This window comes from Natator depressus, chromosome 2 (genome assembly GCF_965152275.1).
Source record: "Natator depressus isolate rNatDep1 chromosome 2, rNatDep2.hap1, whole genome shotgun sequence".
Classification (NCBI taxonomy): Eukaryota; Metazoa; Chordata; order Testudines; family Cheloniidae; genus Natator; species Natator depressus.
The window spans coordinates 201079657-201101921 of NC_134235.1; the positions used below are offsets into that span (position 1 = coordinate 201079657).

Below are 22265 nucleotides of genomic sequence, written 5' to 3' on the forward strand. Positions count from 1 at the left end.
CTGTTTTGAAATCTTTAAATATATCCATGTACGCATTAGACAAAGCTATAAATAAATGATAAATCATGCAATTATTAGCATTTGAATTTTGGCAAGATAATTAAAAGTCTATGGGGGGATAATCAGGAAATAATAGAAAAGATCTGCAAGCGAATGCACCAATTAGTAATAAATAAGGCTTGGCACTGACTAACTGAACCAATGTGGATCTCATTAGAGAGCCATGGAACCTGTTCCTGCAGCAGACCTCTTCAAGCACAGGAAAGGTGAGGTAACTGAAATGTCAGTGTGCCCACCCCCACTCCTACAGCTCTCTTGCTACAGTATTGTAACCACCTGGGCCAAAATGACTACCTTATGCTGAGTGAAGGCCATTCCACTGTTCTCCAAAACTTTGATATGTTTCCTGTTCTCAGCTTTTTTTATGCTGGCTTTAGAATTCCATCTAAACAAAGATGACCAGAAACACACAGCTTGCTCACACTGGATTTTTTTCCCCCATTTCCTTTCACCTCATTTTATTAATGGTACCACTTAAACAGATAAAGAGTTCACACACACGGCAGGAGTGGGGGTGAAGGGAGGGGAAGAGAGGGAAAGAACCTTGTCTTATTAGACTAGCAACAGACATATCATATTAATGCAAAGAATCAGCATATGGTTCTAATAGGCTTTCTTAAAATGATTTATCAGCTGTGATTAAGCCCTCAACCACCATGTCTATCTTCATAAATAAAGTAAAAGTGCACCTTGCTCTAAAACATATCAGCAGTGTCTTATTACCCAACCATGTATGCTGCACTCCACTTACAGTCTGGTTCTGGGGAGTGAAGAGTTTGTGTTTAATAGCAGTGTACGCTATAAGGAGATTGCCAAGATTTAGGAGCCTTAGCTAAGAGATAGTCTTACTAGAAAGCCATTACAGTGAAGGTTTATCTCCCGTATGTGCCAGAAGTCCAGGCTGCTGAAATATGAACAGGTAATTACAAAGCTATGCTTTAAAAAAAAAAAAAGGCAGAGAAAGCCTGGTGGAATGGCTTCATTAACATGCCACACGGTCATGAAGAAACCTTGGGATGAAATCAGCAGGCTCACTTTTTGTAACGAACAAACGAAAAAAAAGGACATTCAAAGAGGATGACTCAATCTCATCACTGGCACAGAGGGATAATGAAAGGGAGTGAGAAGGTCAATCTGGCTATCTTACTCAAAGCACTGGGACTGTGGTTAAAGAAAGGTTTTGGCTCAATCAAAAAATGTATCACCTCTGCCCCCAAACTGCCTCTCTGCACACGGTGGGCAGGAACTGCACGAGAAGCATAAGATCTCCTTTCAGAGCGTGGAGCCTAAATCCACAAATCTGTTCAAATAGAACCCATTGCTACAAAGAAAAATTAGTATCCAGCCTGTCAGCAGGAGGTAAAATGCCACCCTGGTGTGAGTGAAATACTGTGAATACTTCTGCAAGCCTGTGTCATGAATTGTATTGTCTTCACAGCTTTCCTGTGCAGTTGAACAGAAAAGCAACCATTTGTAACATAGCAGAGTGTGCTAAATACCTGCCAGGGCAACAAATACATCCATTAAACAGGGATCACCTATCCGAAGGGCAGAAATGCCAACAGCAGAATTCTTATACAAATCCAGCACGGCAAACATAGGCTGAGAAAAAAAAAGGATTAAAATTCAGTGAGATCACCCATCGAGGAGAGAGAGTGGAGATGTATGTCGTCAGACTCTAAACGCATATAATGTTTAATACATATATGTCTGTGGAGGGCACTGGATTAGGACTCAGGACCTCTGGAGTCAATTCCAGGCTTTAAGGCAGACTTCCTGTGTGATTTTAGACAAAAATCACTTAATTTCTCTGGGACAGATTTTCAAAGCTATTTAGGCACCTAAAGATGCCAATAGATGCCTAGTGGGATTTTCAGAAGTGCCTAAACTGGTTAAGTGCCTAGCTTGCACTGATTTCTCACTCTGTGCCCTGGATTTCAACAGGAATTGGGCATTAACTTGCTTGGGTGCTTTTGACTTGGGTGCAGACGGGACATGGCTGCATCTTTAGGTACCTAAATGCTTTTGAAACCTGGCCCTCTCTGTGCTTTAGTTCTTCATCTGGTAAGACTGAGACAATAACACTTCCTACCAAGTCACAGGGATGTTGTGAGGATACGTTCATTCTTAAATATGAGGTGTTCAGATAGAGTGATGGTGGGCACCCGAGTAACTAGGTGCTTTATCTTAAGTAATGAATTCACATGATGGGGCATGAAAGGTCCTTGGAAAACTATCAGACTCAAGAAGCCTGACAAATGAACAGCTTTACCACTGAAAGGGTTTCTTTTAAATATAGGCGTATAAATTCTCGAGCAAAAAACCCTCAAACCTAGCTAGACTGCACCTTTTCAATACCTAAATGCATCACCCGAATGAGGATTTGGCTGCACTGGATGCCTTTTAACATGTAAAGACTTTGCCCTTAGTGTTTGGGGACTGATATATTGATACCTTTTGGGGGGAGGGGTTCGGAGAGGAGGGTTTACTTTGTAAACTTGAACGTGCTGATTTATCCCTTGGACAATAGCTCTGATGACCAATATATTGACAGCTCTGTTTGCACAATGGGGTCCTGGCATCAGAATGGGAACAACCCATAAGGTACTTCTGCATAGCAGTCAAGAGTTTTCTAGCGGTGAGCTTAGGGTTTGTTTGTACTACTTAGCAAAAGGAGTCAGACTGGGTTGGAATACTTCACTCTGAAATGTTCACCATCAGCATACCACACTTCTCTGTCCTGCTCCATTTCAGCTGCCATGCTGTGGCTTCAGGACATTCACAACAGAAGTAGGGCGCTAATGGGAATGGTGTTGAGATGGGGTAAATGCTCAAAGGGATCATCATACTAGAAAGGTTCCAGACTGCCACATTTTGGAGCATTGCAGATGCAAACAGTGTTCACACTGTCTCCTAAAAAGCCAAAGTTAAAGAAGAGTGAATCTGGAACGTCTTGCCCAATGGCCCCAGAAGACAGCCTTAACCTTGTACCTATACATTTTCGAGACTATTGCTAAGCATTGCTCTTAAATCATTTAGGGGGAGCACGCTTCTTGGTAGGTGGCTATTTCTCCTAAATGCCCTGTGCTAAATCTGTAGTCAAACAAGCCAACCATCTTAACACATGTTCCATGCCTGCTGTTTTCTCGTTCACTTAGGCCAGGTCTACACTACCCTTATTATCTCGCTCAGGGGTCTGAATAAGCCATCCCCCTGAGCGACGCAAGTTACACCAACCTAAATCCTGGTGTGGACAGCACTATGTCGACGGGAGAGCTTCTCCTGCCAACATAGATAGTGCCTCTCGTGGAGGTGGATTTATTATGCCAATGGGAGAGTGCTCTCCTGTCAGCATAGACAGTCTGCACTAGACACACTACAGAGGCACAGCTGCATTGGTGCAGCGCCGATGTAGCACTTCTAGTGGACTAGCCCTTAGGACTTCAGCAATTCCTTGCTGAAACTATAACAGCTTTCCTCATCCAATCTCCCAAGCAGTCATGCTTCACTAGTGTAACGATCCGCTTCAGGATCTTCATACAAACAAACGCTGTTGCGTTTTGCATCAAATCAAGATTATGGTATGTGACTAGGACTAGGCCTAACTGCAAACTAATATACCTACCCAAAATGAACCATGATGAAGGCTTTAAAAAATTACTTTTTGACAAACAGTATTATCAGTTTGCTCTTTCCTAACCAGCTCGGTACCATTTATCTTAGATATTTCTAAGGTGTCTGTGTCTAAGCACCATCCCTTTTACAATTGAATCTTGTTAACATATACTTGCTAAGGTGAAAATTTATAGTGTATAAACCGCTTTACCAACACCGTTGCAAGTTCTAATACAGTATACACAGTGGTGGAATAGCCACTGGGCCGATGGGGCCTATGCCCAGGGTCCTCAGCCAACTGGGGGCCTCCCAGAAAAATGGACGCCCCCGTGTCCTGACCCCGCTCCCCGGCAGGAGCACCAGGCGGGGGGGAAGACTCCATGCCCCAACCCCGCTCCCTGGCAGGAGCACCAGCTGGGTGGGGGAAGACCCCAAGCCCCAACCCCGCTCCCCGGCAGGAGCACCGGGGGGTGGGGGAGGGACTTCAGGTGGAAGGGGTGAAGGGGCCTCCACTTGCCCTGGCCAAGGACCCCACAAACCCCTAATCCGCCTGAGTATACAGCTGTAAGATCTAAATATCTATACAAAGCAACAAGATGTATCTAGGGTTACCATATTTGAACATTCAAAAAAGAGGACACTCCATGGGGGGGGGGGGGGATTGCCTCTGCCCCCCCACCCCCGGTCCCACCCCAACTCCACCCCTTCCCTGCCCCTTCCCCACCCCCATTCCAACCCCTTCCCCAAATCCCCGCCCTGGCCCCGCCTCCTCCCCTGAGCATGCCACGTTCCCGCTCCTCCCCCCTCCCTCCCAGCCGTGCAAAACAGCTGTTTCACGGCGCAAGTGCTGGGAGCTAGGGGGAAAAAGTGGTCACTCTCTCGAGTGATCAACATTCACCCTCTTTCTTGAATGATCAACTCTTCTTTGGGGAAAAATAATAATGGCAAAATCCCGGATTTTTTTAGATATTTAAAAATTCCTCCCGGATGGCGATTTAAGAACCAAAAAGCCGGACATGTCCGGGAAAATACGGATTTATCTACACCTTCAGAATGAGCCCTTCACTGTAGTATCTAGGCCCCAGGCACAAAATTAGCAGTTGAATGTAGTTCTTGCCTGCCAAAAGACACCAACTAGCCCCCATTGCTGGTTTCAGCCACTAATTTCTAAAGGATTCACTGGAGATGGTTCCACACTTTGGGTCTGTTCCTGTTGCCATTAAAGTCAGTGGAGGATCCTATACTTTTTTGCGTCTGAGTTTTAAATGTGTGTGGCAAAAGGAATGTCCTTTTAAATCCAATATATTTCCTTCAGAATTGTGGCACTGCCATCTGTCTGTTAGTTTCTTGACAGAACAGCTGAGGTCTCTTTTCTTTAAAAAAATAAACAAATAAAAACAAACCAAACCCCCATTTATTCAGGCAAGATCTGTTTTCCTGTTTATCTTCTGAAATACATACAAACCTCTCGGCCAGGATTATATTAGGTGAACCTGGGACGGGGGCAGAGGTGCAGCTAAACTTTCTCTCCTTTCCAAAATATGCCTACCCAATATGCTGTCAGGTTCCACATTCTTCACTGCAACTGGTGCCAGACTTTCCTGTCCCCCCAACCCCCTTGCTGTGATGTATGCTATTGGTAAGAGTTCAGAGAATATCTGATACTGTATTTTCTGGTGATCACAGAATCATAAGGCCAAATTTACTGTTGATGGGTAAGATGGCATCAGAAAGACACAGCCTCCTTTAGATCTACTTACACTCCAACGATGTGTAAGAATCTCAGCTGGTGTAATGAATATGCTGGGGGAGCTGGAAGAAGGGGCAAGCCCTGGTTACACCTTTCAAATGCATGCTAGATTGTTATGTCCTCTCTTAGTTGGCATGTAGCCAAACTATACATATTTCATTTTTTTAAATCCTTCCTTACAGTTCAATCATTCCATCACCAAAAACCCATTATTATTTTTTATTTTTTTGGTTTCTTTTTACTGGACTCCATCCAAGTTGTCAAAACCTTTCTAGTAATGAGGTACCTAGAAAAGGCACAATAATCCTGGCTAATGCAATAGAAGAAGGGAATATTAACTTTCTGCTTTCTGGGTCGATGAGGTAACAAATGAAGTTACAACAGAACCATCTCCCACCCCACCACCATGGCTTGCACATGTTCCTGGAACACAGAGGGTATGTCTGTCTACCAAGCAAAGAAAAACCCGTGACTCGGGCTTGCAGGGCGTGGGCTGTAGGGCTGTTTCATTGCTATGTAGACTTCCTGCAGGGTCCTATAGCCCAGGCTTCAGCCCAAGCCCAGACATCTACACAGTAATGAAACAGCCCTGCAGCCCACGCCCCACAAGCCTGAGTCAGCAGGCATGGGCCAGCCGTGGGTATCTGGTTCCTGTGTAGACACACCTAGAGATACTGGATGGAAAATTTCAAAATTACACTGAGTTCTCAGCTACAACATGCTTCCCAGTTCTAGTATGCATTAAACAGAACATGGTTTAAACCTGTACAGAACGCAGGTGAGTTTTAATGGGCTAACTTCATTTAATTGGTAGGAGATGGATATCGGCTCTTCCCATCTTTGACGCTGCTCTTTCAGACCCATGCTCATGAGCAGATTTGCCAACAAGCCCAATCCAGTAGCAGCAAAGGTCATATGGCTGCAAATATAACCCATGACAAATGCTTTGGATACTTAATGCTCAGATCAGTGTAAATCTAAAAGCTCATGCTTGCAGGCTGGGACAACAATCTGATCTGTCAAAACTGCCTACCTTGTTGGTTTGGGTTGCAGACTCTGAGGCAGAGTCTAGTGTCCAAGATACATAGATGGCTCCCTGGCCTGGGCACCACTGGGTTTTTAGTTTTTCCTTTTCCTGCTTCCAGAAGTTAATTTATTTTTGTTTTTGTTTTTTAATTTTGTTAGTAAATTTAGTGGTCAGGATGTTTGAATCAGGAATAGTGCAGCCAGATGCTGTGAAATCTTCTTCCACATGGCTCTGCCAATACACTTAATCCTGACCTGCAGCATCCCTTGTCTTCCAGGCCTTAGCCTCTCTTGAGCAGGAATTTCCAATTACATTAGATTATGCCAAATTACACAGGCGGTTTGACAACAAGCACATACGGAGAGTAGAAAGAAACCACCAAGCGCACTTCCACTTGTTACTTTCTTTTTGTCATTCAAATTCAGGTCTTGGAGGTCAATTATTACTACTTGTACTACCCCAGTGCCTAGTGGCTTCAACTAAAATTGGGGGCCCACTGCACTAGCACTATCAAAAACACATAGCAAAAGAGCGCCTACCCCAAAGAGCTTACAGTTCAAATAGAGGGAGAAAGGAAAGGTTATTATTCCCATTTCATAGATGGGGAATTGAAGCAGAGAGAGACTGACTTGGCCAAAGTCACACAGGGAGTATTTGGCAGAGCTGAGAAAAGAACAAACGATGACCTCCTGAGTCCCAGTCCAGTGCTTTCTCTACAAGACCACCTTGCCTTAAAAGAGTAAGTACACTAGCTGTAGGGTACATAGACTTGGAAGGATTAGATTTTTATTGCTAAAGGTCAGTAAATGCCAATTTCACATCCCACATATAAACCAATGAAAAATATTTCCATCAATAATAATTGAAATTTACAGATCGGCAAAGTAAAAAAATGCTGCTTGAGAACTTATCTGAGTTTGATTTAAGAATATTTATTTTATATGTTTTGACATGTGATGTTGACAATTTGTGGTTTAATTGTTATAAAGCTTTTATTTTTTGAACCTCAACATCTACTGTCATTAAGTAATTATTGTCTGACCCTTCTGATTGTCTGACCTCCCATCATTTCCCTCAATTGTGAAAATTTAAAATGATAAAAATCAAAAACAATGCTTAAAAATAAAAAAACATTAATATTATCCATCAAAATTATTTTTAAAAAAAATCAAATTCTGCCAAGCCTAAGGATACAGCATGCAGCTTTTCACAACTAATTCACCACATAACCAATTTAATCAAAACAGAAATTCTCATGGAATCTGAAGGTTGAAGGCAATTTGAGTGAAAGTGATCATGAAATGATTTCATGATTCTAAGGAAAGAAAGGAGGTAGAGCAGCAAAATAAGGACAATGGACTTCAAAAAAAGCAACAAACTCAGACAACTGGTAGGTAAGGTCCCATGGGAAGAAAATCTAAGGGAAAAAGGAGAGCTGGCAGTTCCTCGAAGAGCCAATATTAAAAGGCACAACAGCAAACTATCCTGACATGAAGGAAAGATGGGAAATATAGTAAGCTCTTTAATGACCAGAAAATCGAAAAGGAATCCTACAAAACATGGAAACATGGACAAAATCTAAGGAGGTTCAAAAGAATAGCACAAGTAGGTAGGGACACAATGAGAAAGGCTAAGGCACAAAATGAGTTACACCTCGCAAAGGACATAAGAGGCAATAAGAAGAGATTCTATAAATACATTAGGAGTAAGAGAAAGATGAAGAAAAGTGTAGATCTTCCCTTTAGCGGGGAAGGAAAGCTACTAATAGATGACATGAAGAAAGCAGAGGTGTTTAATGCGTATTTTGCTTCAGTCTTCACTAAAATGGAAAATTGCAACCAGATCCTCAACAAAATTAGTAGTAATAACAAGGGGAAAGAAATGCAAAATAGGGAAAGCACAGGTTAAAGAATATTTAGATAAGTTACATGCATTCAAATCAGTAGACCCTGATGAAAGTCATGCTAGGATATGTAAGGAACTAGCTGAAGCAATGATCTTTGAGAACTCATGGAGGAGGGTTAATGTACCAGAGGACTGGAGAAGGGCAAAGATAGTATCTATCTTTTAAAAGGGGAACAAAGAGGACTCAGGGAACTGTAGACCAGTCAGCCTAACTTCCATACCTGAAAAGATACTGGAACAAATTATTGAACAATCAGTTTGTAAGCATCCAGAGGATAACAAGGTTATAAAGAATAGCCAATATGGATTTGTCAAAAACAAATCGTGCCAAACCAGTCTACTTTCCTTCTTTAACAGAGTTATTGGCCTACTGGATGGGGGGAAGGGTAGAGTTGTCAACATGATATATCTTGATTTTAGTAAGGCTTTTGACACAGTCCCAAATAACATTCTCATAAGCAAATTAGGGAAATGTGGCCTAGAGATGAAATTATTATAAGGTGGGTGAAAGACTGGTTGAAAGACTGTACTCAAAGAGTAGTTACCAATGGTTTGCCGTCAGACTGGAAGGGGAGGAGGATATATCTAGTGAGGTCCCACAAAGATCTGTCCTGGTCTGGTACTAGTCAATATTTTCATTAATGATTTGAGTAATGGAGTGGAAAGTATCCGTATAATATTTGCGGATTACCTCAAGCTGGGAGGAGCTGCTAGCATTTTGGAGGATGGAATTAGAATTCAAAACCAACCTTGTCAAATTGGAGAATTGGTCTGAAATCAACAACACTAAGTTCAATAAAGACAAGTGCAAAATACTTCACTTGGGAAGGAAAAATCAAATGCACAACTACAAAATGGGGGAATATCTGGCTAGGCAGTAGTTCTGCTGAAAAGGATCTGGGGGTTATAGTGGAGCTCCAATTGAATATGAGTCAAGAATGTGATGCAGTTGCAAAAAAGGCTAATATCATTCTTGGGTGTATTAACAGGAGTGTCATAAGTAAGGCACAAGAGGTAATTCTCCCACTCTACTTGGCACTAGTGAGGCTGCAGCTGGAATACTGCATCCAGTTCTTCACTCCACCCTCTACGAAGGATGTGAGAACAGCAAAAATGATAAAAGGTATAGACAATCTGACCTATGAGGAAAGTTTAAAGTTTAGTCTTGAGAAAAGAAGACGGGGGGAGGGGGGCGTGGCAGGGGGAGAGGCCTGATAACAGTCTTCAGATATGTACGGGCTGTTATAAAGAGGATGTTGATCAATTGTTCTACATGCGCACAGAAGGTAGGATAAGTAGTAAGGGACTTAATCTGCAGCAAGGTTAGATATTAGGAAAATCTTTCTAACTATAAAGATAAGTCAGCCCTGGAATAGGCTTCCGAGGGAGGTTGTGGAATCCTTGTCATCGAACATACAGCAGTCCTCGGATTTACGTCACAATTGGTTCCTTACAATTGCATCATAAGTCGTAATGTCGGAACTCGGAACCGCAATCTACTCCATTGCAGAACCAAGCGTCGTAAACTTGAAACCTATAGTTGTAAGTCAAATCAGGGTGTCAATATAGAAGCGTCGTAAGTGCCATTTGTCGTAACTCGAACGTCGTAAAGTCAAGGACTGCCTGTATTTAACAACAGATTAGATGAACACCTGTCAGGAATGGCTTAGGTGTAATGCCTCAGCAGAGCAGGCTGGACTAGATGACTTCTCAAAGTCCCTTTCAGCCCTACATTTCTATGACTCTGTGGATTGCACATGGTCTTATGTTTTAAAAAGAAAATAATTTACTGGACTGTAGCCTTGAAGTAAGTTAAAAAAAAATTGCCTTCTTTCCCATAGAATCTCTGTGTCATGCTGTTTTCTCTTTAGCCACAGTGAAATAAACTAAAATAAACACACATTTTTTTCATAGTCTGATGTAAAAGACTCTCCTAATCAAAAATATTTTGGAAGCCTTTTCTCACTAATGCGTAACGTCTCCGGGCTGCTCACATTACACCTACTTACCATCACTGCAGAAGATGGCAGAAAGCTACATTTGCACTTCGGAGTGGGACTATTAAGAGCACTTCATGTGTATTACATGTGAAGGAGTCACGTTCCTTTCTATTCTTTGTCTATTGCATTTGCGTATGGCCCTACTGGGGCCAGCTTCAGATTAATATCTTACAGGCAGTTGGTAATGTAGGAACGAATGTGTAGCAGGCTAATTGGAAACACAGAACAAATGTTACACGTTAACTTGCCTCTGTGACTTTTGCTTTTCTTTTGAAAAACACACATTTTGCTCCCTGGAGATGGCTCATGGCAGCTCCAGTGGCTGACAGAAGGAGGGCAGAATAAGACCTCCAGAGGACCTCAAACAACCGGCAATTATCAAGTAACATGATGCCCTAGTCCAGGTTTTAATCAGATTGTGCAACTACCCCAGTTAGCTGAAACTGACCCTGCAACATCATACTGTATCATTTGTGGTTAACTTCACAGGGCTCAAGATCATGAGATTGCTGCTCGTCTCTTATTCCTGCAAGATAAATACCACACTGTAGGTGCTGCACTGGAATCTTCTTCAGCACTGATAATCTGTGTAGAAATATTAACACACAAAAATGTCCTTATTTGCCATTTCTGCCAACTTTCTGCATACTAGCACTAATCCTAGCACTAATCAATCTAAGATTAGACACACTTACTCTCTTTATATGGCTGTTTCATAAGTGATCCTATATGGGAGTCTATAATGGCTGAACTAGCTGGAATATTTTCCCATTCCCTAACCAGAACCCAGACACTTTCATGTTTGGAGCATGCCCCTTCCTGCTCTCAGCATAGCTAGGGTTCCCTTCCTCCCTCTCCAATATCTAACCCCAGCCTCTTTCCCTCCTCCAAACCATTCTCAAATAACCCCTTGAAATCCCTTCCCGTGACCTTGAACACATCTCATCTTCCTCTTCACAGCCCAGCAATAGGCCACGGTCCCCTTCAAAGAACCCCCATAGCTCTCATCCTCTACAAGTTTTTCTATAGTACCTCAGAGATACTTCTGCAAGGCCTTGAATGCTGCTTGCTTAAGATTTCATAAGCTTGAAGGTGCACTTTGGCATGCACAGTCCCCAAGTCTGTGCAGTCTGAATTCAGCAGCAGCCAAGGCCCAGCACGATCGACACCACACGGTGGTTAATGTGGACCAAACCTGAATTGGGAGCACTCACTACCCTACCTAAAGAGGCAGGGGCACTAGGGGGAACTGTTGCTTACCCAAGCCAAGGGTTAGGGGGTATGGGTGAGCCTCCTGCTGGTTTTAGCGGTGAAGAGGGAGCTGTTTCCCTTCCTCCTCCCTTATTTTAGCCTCAAGTGTTATTTAAGACCTAAATTAGACTAACAGATACAGATCATCATCTCTGTAACAAGAAGCTGGGCCCTGTAACAAGAAGTTCAATAATAGGGGATCCTATTTGCCAAGTGATAGATTAAGGGGGAAGTAGTGAGGATTGCTGAGAGGTAATTAAGGCCCAAAGGAAAATTAAGGAGAGGTATTTCTGAGAGTTGCAAAAAGGTAGGAGGGAAGCTGTGGATCGACTGGGTGATCCCACAGGAGGAGGAGGAGGAGGAGGATGGAAGCCTCCCTTTGTTTAGATATGTTTCAGTTCACGGAAGCAAACAAAAGGTTGGGTGCTTATTTGTAAGTTTTAGCAACTCATTATAATCACCTTTAAATTATAACCACGCTTCATGATAGCCCAAATGCGAGGATGTTAGGTCAGGTTGAGTTAGCATACTTAGCCCACTGTAAAGTAACGTAGATGCTCCTAACTTTATGTACCAGGTCCACGTTTGGAAATGGGATACATGATCTAATGAACTGCAGTTTCTCTCTACCTGTATCCTATAACAGCGTTTATCGAACTGGGGTCCGCAGACCCCTGGGGGTCCCCGAGGGTACTCCAGGGTGTCCAGAGGCCCAACTGATCAACCCCTTCCCTCCCGCCCTATCTCCCAGAGGCTACTGAAGCCAAACAAGGAGATTTTAGGCGCTAAAAGTCCGGCGGTGCAGTGGGGCTAAGGCAGGTCTTCACACAAATCTTGCCAGCCCAGGGCTTGGACCAAGGGTCCCAGGACCCCGCAGCTAACACTGGCCGGGAATTGCGGCCAATGGGAGTTGTGGGGATGGTGCCTATGGGCAGTGGCAGCGCACAGAGACCCCCTGGCCTCCCTGCCTAGGAGCCACTGCCAGACAGATATGCTGGTTGCTTTTGGGAGCCGCTGGCCGGAGCCCAGCCACAGCCTGCACCCCAGCCAGAGCCTGCCAAACTCCCTCCCAGAGCCTGTACCCCAACCCCCTCCCACACCCAAACTCCCTCCCAGAACGAGACTTCACCCCCCTCCAGCACCCAAACTCCGTCCTAGAGCCCACACCCCTCACCCCTGACTGCAGTCAAACTCCCTCTCAGAGCCCACACCCTGCACCCAGCCCAGAGCCCACACCAAAACTTCCTCCCAGAATGTGCAACCCTTACCCCCTCCTGCACCCAAACTCCCTCCCAAAGCCCGCACCGTGCATCCCAACCCCCTATCCCAGCCTGGTGAAAGGAAGTGAGGGTAGGGGGGAGCGAGCGAAGGAGGGAGCAGGGATGGAGTGAGCAGGGGGTGGGAAGAGGTGGGGCGAGGGTGGGTCCTTGGGGGAAGGGATGGAGTAGGGGTGGGGCCTAGGGCTGAGCTGGGGGTCCCCAAAAATTTTTAAATCAAAATGGGGGTCCTTGGGTTGCTAAAGTTTGAGAATCATTGCCCTATTAGTAAGATTTTTCCCCCTTAAGTTTGAATATTTTACTGAAAATACAATCTATATCAGATAAAATTAGTAGTGATGAAAACTATATCTAGAGGTAACATGGGGGGATACTTAACAAGAGCTGAAATCAGATCAGAGGTGTTTCTATGCTGATTCCATTCTTCTACTTCCTCCCCACATCCCCCCAAAACATCTTTTAGCAAGTGAAAGGAATCAAGTGTGAAATCCTATTTGTCAGAACATTCGATTTTACCAAGTCTCTCCCTCAAGAGGCATGTGGTTTGCATAGGTTTACTTAAGTATGGCTAAGACACTTAGGGAAATTTAAGCTTGGTTATACATTTTTATCAATGATTACAATGGTTAGAAAACATGTCACAATCTATAGTGCCACCTAGTTTCCAACCAAAAAAGGGTCTACCAGGTAATGGAGGTCTACCTGCTTTCACACAACATCCATAAACACTTAGGGGGTTGGAAGAGGGGAAGAGTCCATTGCACTAAAACATACCCTTTTATTGTTCTCTTCTTCTTGTGCCTTTCTAAACTCGTGTTCTAAGGAACAGTCAATATCATTGAAGAGGCCCACTTCCTCACAGTTCTTCAGGAATCGGGTTGGTGTAGGAGTCTGGTCTGAGAACAGATATCAAAAGGATCTACAATGGATGTTTTGCAGTAAAACAAGGATAAGTAGAATACACGTTTTGAGAGAACATCTCTTTCCCAGCAGATGCACAAATATCTACCTGCTCCTTTCCCTCCCCCAGCAATCTCCCAGAATTAAAAACAAAATAAAGCCACTGAGTTTTGACATGGTATGTGAGGTGCAGGGCTAGAGTTTGGCCAAGAGTGTTTTACAAAGCGTGCAGCACTTTATTTGTAGCAGCTGTCAGTCAGTTAGATTTAAGAAATATTTTAAGGGCCAGATTCCCTGACAGTATAGATGGACAAATGTGTACCCCTAATTTGCACAAATCACCACTGAATTTGTGCATAAAGCTCCAATAACAGTGTGCAATAGTTCATTAGACGTGCGTCCATGCAGACTCAATGTGTGTGTTTCGCTGCAGGGAGTGAGTGCACAGATTAGCTATGCAATTCTGTGCCTGAACTATCTGAAAATTGGCTCAAGCATGAATATTTTTGTCCTGTGGAACACACAGTAAAGCTGCAGTAACGCAGCGAAGTACTATTGAGTAAGTTGTTTCCAGATTTATTTTTTTGAGGGAGAGGTTGAAATCATACCAGAAACATTATGAAAAGATTTTTGAGACATTGACCACACCAAGAAAACATGAATAACAAGAAATGTTGACACTTTCTCCATTTAAAATGCTGAAAGATTTATGATCAAATTAATTTAAATATTCCCAACTCTTGAAGCCGTTCTCCCCCATCCCTCGCCAGAATAATTAAGAGAGGGACTGGTTTCTCTTTAATGTTACACCCAGAAGGGGCTCAAGAAAGTAAGCAGAATGGAAAAAGCCTTCAGGCTTCTCTTCAAGATCCTGAGCTTTTTTTTTCTGATAAGCAACTGTAAAGCGTCCTGGAAGCTTCACCTCCAGTGACAGCACTGACCACAGGTTTCTGATTCATCTAGAGCAGCGGTCTCCCCTTCTTTATGTCTCTAGTAGTTTACACACCCCCCTCCTTCCATGCAAGTACATATACCGATAAAAAAATGCAACTCTCACTAAACATTAAAAAACAGGAATACATTGATTCAAACAGAGCCATTTAAGTACACAGGCAATACCATACCATACCATCCTTACTTCTGCACTGCTGCTGGTGGCCGTGCTGCCTTCAGGGCTGGGCACCCGGCCACCAGCCGCCACTCTTTACTCTGCCTTCAGAGCCGGGTGGCTGGAAAGTGGCGGCTGCTGGCCGGGCACCCAGCTCTGAAGTCAGCACTGTTGCCAGCAGCTTCTCACCCCGCCCTCTAAGATTACATTCCTCAGTTTTCAGAGTAGCAGCCATGTTAGTCTGTATTCGCAAAAAGAAAAGGAGTACTTGTGGTACCTTAGAGACTAACCAATTTATTTGAGCATAAGCTTTCGTGAGCTACAGCTCACTTCATCGGATGCAGCAATGAAGTGAGCTGTAGCTCACGAAAGCTTATGCTCAAATAAATTTGTTAGTCTCTAAGGTGCCACAAGTACTCCTTTTCTTTATTCCTCAGTTTGAGAACCTCTGATCTAGAATAATCCTCAGCAGCAAGGGATAGTCTAGTTTGCTGAGTGCAAAACTGGGAACCAAGAACTCCCAATTCTAAGTCAGCTCTGACACAACCTCCGTCTGTGGTCTGGGGCAGATCTTTAACCTGTCTGTCTGCTTCCTCATAAGATAAATGACACTATAACTACAGTACCATATTAACAGAAAATTGGCATCGTTTATAAAATACCAGGTCTATCTACAGACATGTGGCAAATCAGTAAATATCACTGGTACCATCCATTCAAACTCAAAAGGGGATAAACAGCTAGGGGGAAATTCATATTTGTTAAATCCAAATAGCAAAAAAAAATCCCTTTTTCCCTCCCTGCATGATTCCCAATCCAGCTCAAACTACTACTTATTTCCTTTGTATGTTTTGACCCACATTCATACAGTAACCTGCTACCATACTTGGTCATTGTCAACTCCCATATTGTTTAAAATTCAGCCCATAAAGGATGAAAACACGTGTCACTCTCACTAATCCGACCAGCACGCAATGGACCAAGATTCAGACCTTAATACGGTTTTAGCTTCTATGCTAAAAAAAAATCAACATACACATGAAAAAGGAAAGAAAAACAGTCTCTGTGAATGTGTGTGCATATATTAGTTTTCACTGATAGCTACTATATTATTATCTAACAACCACCAGAGTCAGGAACACGACACTCTCAAAGCATCGTCTTTGAAATCTTGGTATAAGGAGACAGTTTAGGGTGACCACACATCCCATTTTGGCTGGGACATTCCCTTTTATAAGCACTGTCCCGGCCACCCCAACTTTTTTGGCAAAAGTGAGCATTTCCTTTTGCCCTTGCCAACTCAATCAGCTGGCAAGAGCAAACAGGAAAAATGCCTACTTTTGCCAAAAAAGTGGGGTGCGGAGAAACATGCAGGGGATGTGGTGCTGAGATGCCAGCTCCACGCGGGGGCACAGGCAGGGCTTGAACGAGCAGTGACACCAGCCCCACGCAGGGATGGGGAGGCAGGGCCCGCGCAAGGATGTGGGGGGGCCCTCAGACTAGCCCCATGTGGTGTCCCATTTTCCCTTTGGGAAATATGGTCACTCTGAGCTGCTGACATCAATGGGAGCTGAGGACACCCAATGCTTCAGGATCAAACCAAAGTATTAGTGTAACCACACTGAACTCAGTGGAGTTACACAAGCATGAATCTGGCACTCCTCCTGGAAGCGCTCTAAAAGGCAGGAGGAGCAGGTTTTATATCCAAAGGGATGAACAATAACTTTAATTACTGAAAAAGGCAATTTACTTTGTTATGTAACACAAGCTGAGGAATGCCAAACCTTCCTCAACATAAAGGAGATATTCGATTTAGAATCTGTAGTAAATATATAAAATGTTTTCTTAGTTTATTCCAGGATATATTCATATTAGATAAAGTAGCTTTCATTACAATCAAATCAGCACCAGAAAGCAGGGTTTCAGAAATAAGTTAATCATGTTTTTTGGCAAATCTCATAAATAGCTGTAATCTAGAATTAACGTGGGCTTACAGGTCGGCCTCTGTCACACAGTGACAGACCCAGGCTAATAGCAATAAATAAATACAGAAATAAAATTAAAATAAACAAACAGACAAAAATACTAATTGCCCTCTTTTACAAAGCTACCTATACCTGAACCTAGAAAAAGGAGGCTGAAGAGAATGGGTACAGCTAAGATCTGGGCATGTTTCATTAAGGTACATTACTGGTCAAGAAGTTAGGCATTATTTCAATCTGTTTCATTAGGCCAAGGGTTTCAGCATCGACAGCAAAGCATTTTGAAGGCACACCCAGCTGAATACAGCAAGTAGACACTGAGTAAGAGCGGCATCAAAGAATCATAGAATATCAGGGTTGGAAGGAGGTCATCTAGTCCAACCCCCTGCTCAAAGCAGAACCAACACCAGCTAAATCATCCCAGCCAGGGCTTTGTCAAGCCGGGCCTTAAAAACCTCTAAGGATGGATCATCAGCATCTATTTGGAGAATAAGAGACTGAGACAAAGTATTGCATCATGTCAAAAGCATAGAAGTGATCAGTAGTGATGAAGTACCAGTAATGTCAAAAAAGTGAAGGCCAGATTCTGCCATCCTTACACAGGTTGAGTGGTACATCTACTCCAATAGTAGCCCCAGGGCAATAAATGGAGAAAGGTATTACGCGGTGTGAGTATGGGTGACAGAGTCTGCCCCTCTGGAAGATGTTTTGAATAATTATCCAATTATTGGGGGCAGTTCCTCAGCTGATATAAACTGTCATGAGCCCACTGGCTTCAATAGGTCTATGACAATCTATGCCAGCTGAGGACCTGCTCTTGTATGGAATTTTGTGGTCTAGAAACCAGGCTGGCAACCTCATGAGATCAAGATTTTTCACAAAGATTCATAGTCCTCCTGGGTGTCAGTTAAACCAGATATACCTCAAGAACAGACTTCCCCAGAACACTGTGGTACTTCTGTAACCAGCAGAAGCCAGCAGGGCAGAGGTCCACAGAAATTGTGCATGAGAAGGGGGTTACCTAAGAACTAGGCAAGAACTAGGCTGTGAAACCCTTACACTGACAAGCAGTTACTCACAAATGTAGTCCCACTGACCTCATGGCTGCTTTGGTGAATGTTCACAACCTAGCTCTTGGACTTAAAGGTAATCAAATTTAGACATAGGATGAGAAGAATACTTAGGAAGTATTACCTGTTGTTCAAAAGTCACATAGTTCCTGCCAGAAGGGCTAAGAGTGACATCAATTTTAAGTAAAATATAAACCTCAAATCTGAGGATAATACAACCAAAGGCAAGGTCCAGCTGTCTAATCGAGCAAAGATTATGAGTCAACCTATTGTACACGATCAGACAGATTTTCAAGAGAGCTCAGTACCCACTTTTTTGGGCTGATTTTCAAAAACTCAGCTCCCATTTCAGAACCAAATTAAATAGCCAGACTTTAAAAAAAAAAAATTAAAGTAGAATTCAGTACATTGAACGAGAGTTGGGTGCTGACCACTTTTGAAAATGTGGCCCTTCTTTGATTTCATAAATGGGAGCTGAATTCTTTTGAAATTCTTTTGAAAACCTTGCTACAACTGTGTGCACATACCACTTGAAAATTTGGCCCTTGGATTCTCTAGACTTATTTAAAATATATGGTGTGAAGTAATAGGAAATCTGAGGTCTTAACCAAAGTAAAAAAAAAAATCTATTATGTATTCACTATGTTTTGAAACTGTCAGAGCTGTGCCCCCCCAAAAAGGAGGATCAACCTGAATGGACTGCCTTTGAAACAGCAGCCCCAGTAAGCCCAGTGCTAGGAGGAAATGCATTGTTAGCTTGCTCTACTGAGCATTTATTTGAATTGTCTACCAGAATGTGTTTTGCAACCCCAGAACTGGCTCCTAGGATTTCATCTAGCAAGACATGAATGGAAATATTACAGCATGATGCTCATTCGGAAACAAAATGCAAAACCAAATAATGACCATAAAAAAAATGTTTTTTTACAGAACTCCAGCTTTTTAAAGTTTATATTGACCACTAAACTATTGCAAATGTTATTCATCCATAATGTAGATATTGGACAGCACAAAGCCAAAGGCTGTAACTTGATGCTTCATCTTTCTAAAAAATTGTTTAGTCTGCTGTGCATTAATAACTGGAATTTGGCTTGTTCAGCTGTGGAGCAGCACTAAAGTTATATATTTACCCATGTTTTACTTTCACAAAATGATAACAAAGTCAGAGTAATAGGACTAATCCTGAAACTTGAGGGGCTGCCCATCACACAGTCTAAAATCGTCCTAGACCTGAGAAAATTTATTCAAAACTGAATCTGCATTTTCCGACAAAAAAATGTTTTGTTGAAAAATTCCTGAACAGCTCATTTTTGCTGTCTTTTTTTAAAATATATATATATACATATTGGAGGGAGCCAATATATATATATTGGAGGGAGCCAATATATAAATAAAAGATTCAATATTAAAAGATTGCTCTTTTGTAAGGATTTTGTATATGTCATATTGGGAGACAGTGGAAAAGTCTAACTCCTGGCTAGCATTGAAAATACTACACCTGGCTTTGCTATAGGGCAATTGCAGCCTCAATTCTTTGAAGGGTATTGATGACAGGAACAACTTTGCCAAAAAAAAGGGAAGACAAGACAAATGTCTAAAGGGAAAGCCTGTCTCCTCCTCTCATATATCATTTCATTTTTTCTTTATGAAATCCAAGTATAAAACATCTTTAACTTTAAGGAATTTAAATTTCCCCCGGGGTTTTGCTGTGTGATGAAACGACTGCTTCTCAGTGTCTCCCAAAGAGTGGGAAAACTATCAGCCCTTCTGAAATGAGGATTGCAAAAAGGATTTTATAAAAACCCTCTTAACTTATAGGCAGAGTGACTTGCCCACAGAAATACCCAGATGATCTCTTGGTTGGGATAACACACACATATGCATATTGCTCTCTTTGTGTGAGCACATCCCTACTCTCTCCCTTTTTCACCAATACCAGGACATTTTTTAACACACAAAAGCAAGTCCCTCAAGTATGATCACATGTCCATTGGGCTCATAAAGCTCTGTACTTCCCCATGTAAGGTGGGTAACCATGGGCCTTTTGCACACAGTTACTGGTCTGGATGCAAATCTAGTCCCCAGTAGTCTGCCATGTATCTTCCCTCAGAGATCAGCCCAAGGAAACGAGTGGAGGAATCATGCTCCAAAGGCTCTTGAGTAGTAATAGAGCCACTCCACTCAGGCTACTCCTGATGGCTGGAGCCGAGTCTATGGCCCTAGTGTGTACCTTCTAAGTTGGCTGGAGAAAGGAGGTAAAGACCAGGGAATGTGTACGTTGGAAGTTCTTCTAGCCCTTCCTCTCACTCCAGCCTTCCCCAGTTGCCATACAGGCAGCTCTCACAAAGCTGAACTCTGCATTGCACTGGGAGTGTACACACACCAGTACAGTGGACTTCAAGCAGTTCCACTGCCAAAGGACACCACCACCTGCAAAAAGAGAATTTTAAAAAATGTTTTTCTTTTTTTTTTTTTAGAAAATGCAAATTTGTTGAAACAAACTTTTCATAGGAAAGGGTCAGTTTCGACAAATTTTTCAACTCAAAAATTTTTGAAAAAAAGTCTTGAAATTGTCAATGAAAAATTCCAGTTTTCCAGTTTGCAAAGACTTTTTGTTTAGAAATTTAAGCTAATCTTAGTTTTAAAAAAAGAAAGTCAAAATCCAAACAAAACATTTTGAAATTATCAACACGCAATGTTTCAATTGACCCGCACTGAAATTTTTTCAGAATTTTGGTTCACAAAAAAATGTTCAAGGTTTCAACTTTTCCTCACCCTTTAAGACAGGAAAGTTTTTCAAAATCTCAAAAACTTTTGTGGGATGAGAAAACAGTTTCTCACCTTGCTCTAATTCTATGGGCACAGCAAGCGGATATGCATTTTTGTACGTCTTGCTTTTCAGTGTGTTGTGCATTTTTGCCTGTCCTGACTTGAAATTTTTACCCTAAATGTTATTTTCCAGGGGAGGGGAAGACAACATTTAATTCTGGCATCTGTCAACCTTGAATTGTTAAGTACCAAAGGCATGATTTTAAAAAACAAAACAAAAACAAAAAAACCATGTATACCCAAATGAAATGTTTGCAAGCAGTTGCTGACTATTTTTAATACAGATGGAGATGTACTGAAATATATAAGCTGAGTGGTATGAGAAAGAGAACAAATTACCTCTGACAAAGATCCTAGTTCATTTATATATGTCCCACAATGTATATGTATAATCATCATCTGCTTGGATTCTTACACTGCACCTATCAACATTGTAGCGGAGTGCTCACCATCTAGCTCATGCTCAAAGGCCCAGGTCAACGTTTGCTTTTTTTAATAGTCTTGTAATTGGGTTAAATATCTTGAAAATTATTAGTAACTCACAGGAGCATCTTGGGATAAATACATTATGTCATTCTACCTCTTACAAATACATTTTCACCTACTCATATGGTGCACACCTGTGGCATTTTGGCAAGGCACCTGGTTACAGCACTTAGTTCACCCACTGAGAATGAGGAAGTGATGCCCTAAAAATTATGATCAATATGAATTGGCTGGCCTAAAGCTAATCTCTTAAAATTGTTTGCCCCCTCCTTTTGAAACATGCATCTTCCTGTAAGTGCAAAACCAAAGAAACATAATACTGACGACTAAAACAAGCATAACTGTAAGGAAAAACATATAGCAAGTCCTTGACCCATCTTTGCCATGTCTCCCCTAATACAGTCCAATGGACAAGCTCCAGACCACTTCATCACAGCAGTAGAAATGAGCGTATGAGGACCTGTGAACACTTTTACTCCTCAGTGCAGCATGATTACAGAAGTACCTCTGCTAAATAATTTTTTATGGATTCACTGTGAAAAATCCAGTGGAGCAGACTAGGAGATAAATAATTTACACTACAGAAAATATGTAAGGAGAATATGTGAAGAACACTTTAGAGACTTGCCCCACCATTGTTTCCAAAGTCCTCTTCCACTACTAGGGATTTTTTGTGCTTGTTTGTTTTTTGAAGTTTTCTTAAGTGCACACATAACTCAGAGTTACAGTTTAAAATGGGGATTCCTGAATTTTATCCATACAAAAAAAAAAGTCTGAGACTGTTGCATATCCATTCAATTGTCGCATTGATGCACCTACAACGAACATAGTTGGATGGAATTTATGCAGGCAACAGATGTGCTACTGTTTTTAGCACAACTTTTAGCACAACTGAGTACAACTTACACAGAAGGAGCCCACTTTAGAAAATCTGTCTCCATGAGTAGTTAGTATGTCAAATAAAGTGTATAAACCCTAACTGGGCATCATCATTTAGCACATTTT

The 22265-nt window shown here is 42.2% G+C and overlaps 1 protein-coding gene across 5 annotated transcripts in view; it reads right to left on the reverse strand.

The window, feature by feature from the left end:
- The window catches only part of CREB5 (cAMP responsive element binding protein 5), a 348228-nt gene that overhangs the window by 265621 nt on the left and 60342 nt on the right, over positions 1-22265 (reverse strand). For 4 of the 5 annotated variants that reach the window (XM_074945730.1, XM_074945732.1, XM_074945729.1 and 1 more), the window contains one exon: positions 13660-13781. The exons of the other annotated variant lie outside the window; for it this stretch is intronic. In XM_074945730.1, coding sequence (XP_074801831.1) covers positions 13660-13781 — 122 coding nt within the window. The remainder of the gene's footprint in view (positions 1-13659; positions 13782-22265) is intronic. 5 annotated transcript variants of the gene reach the window in all.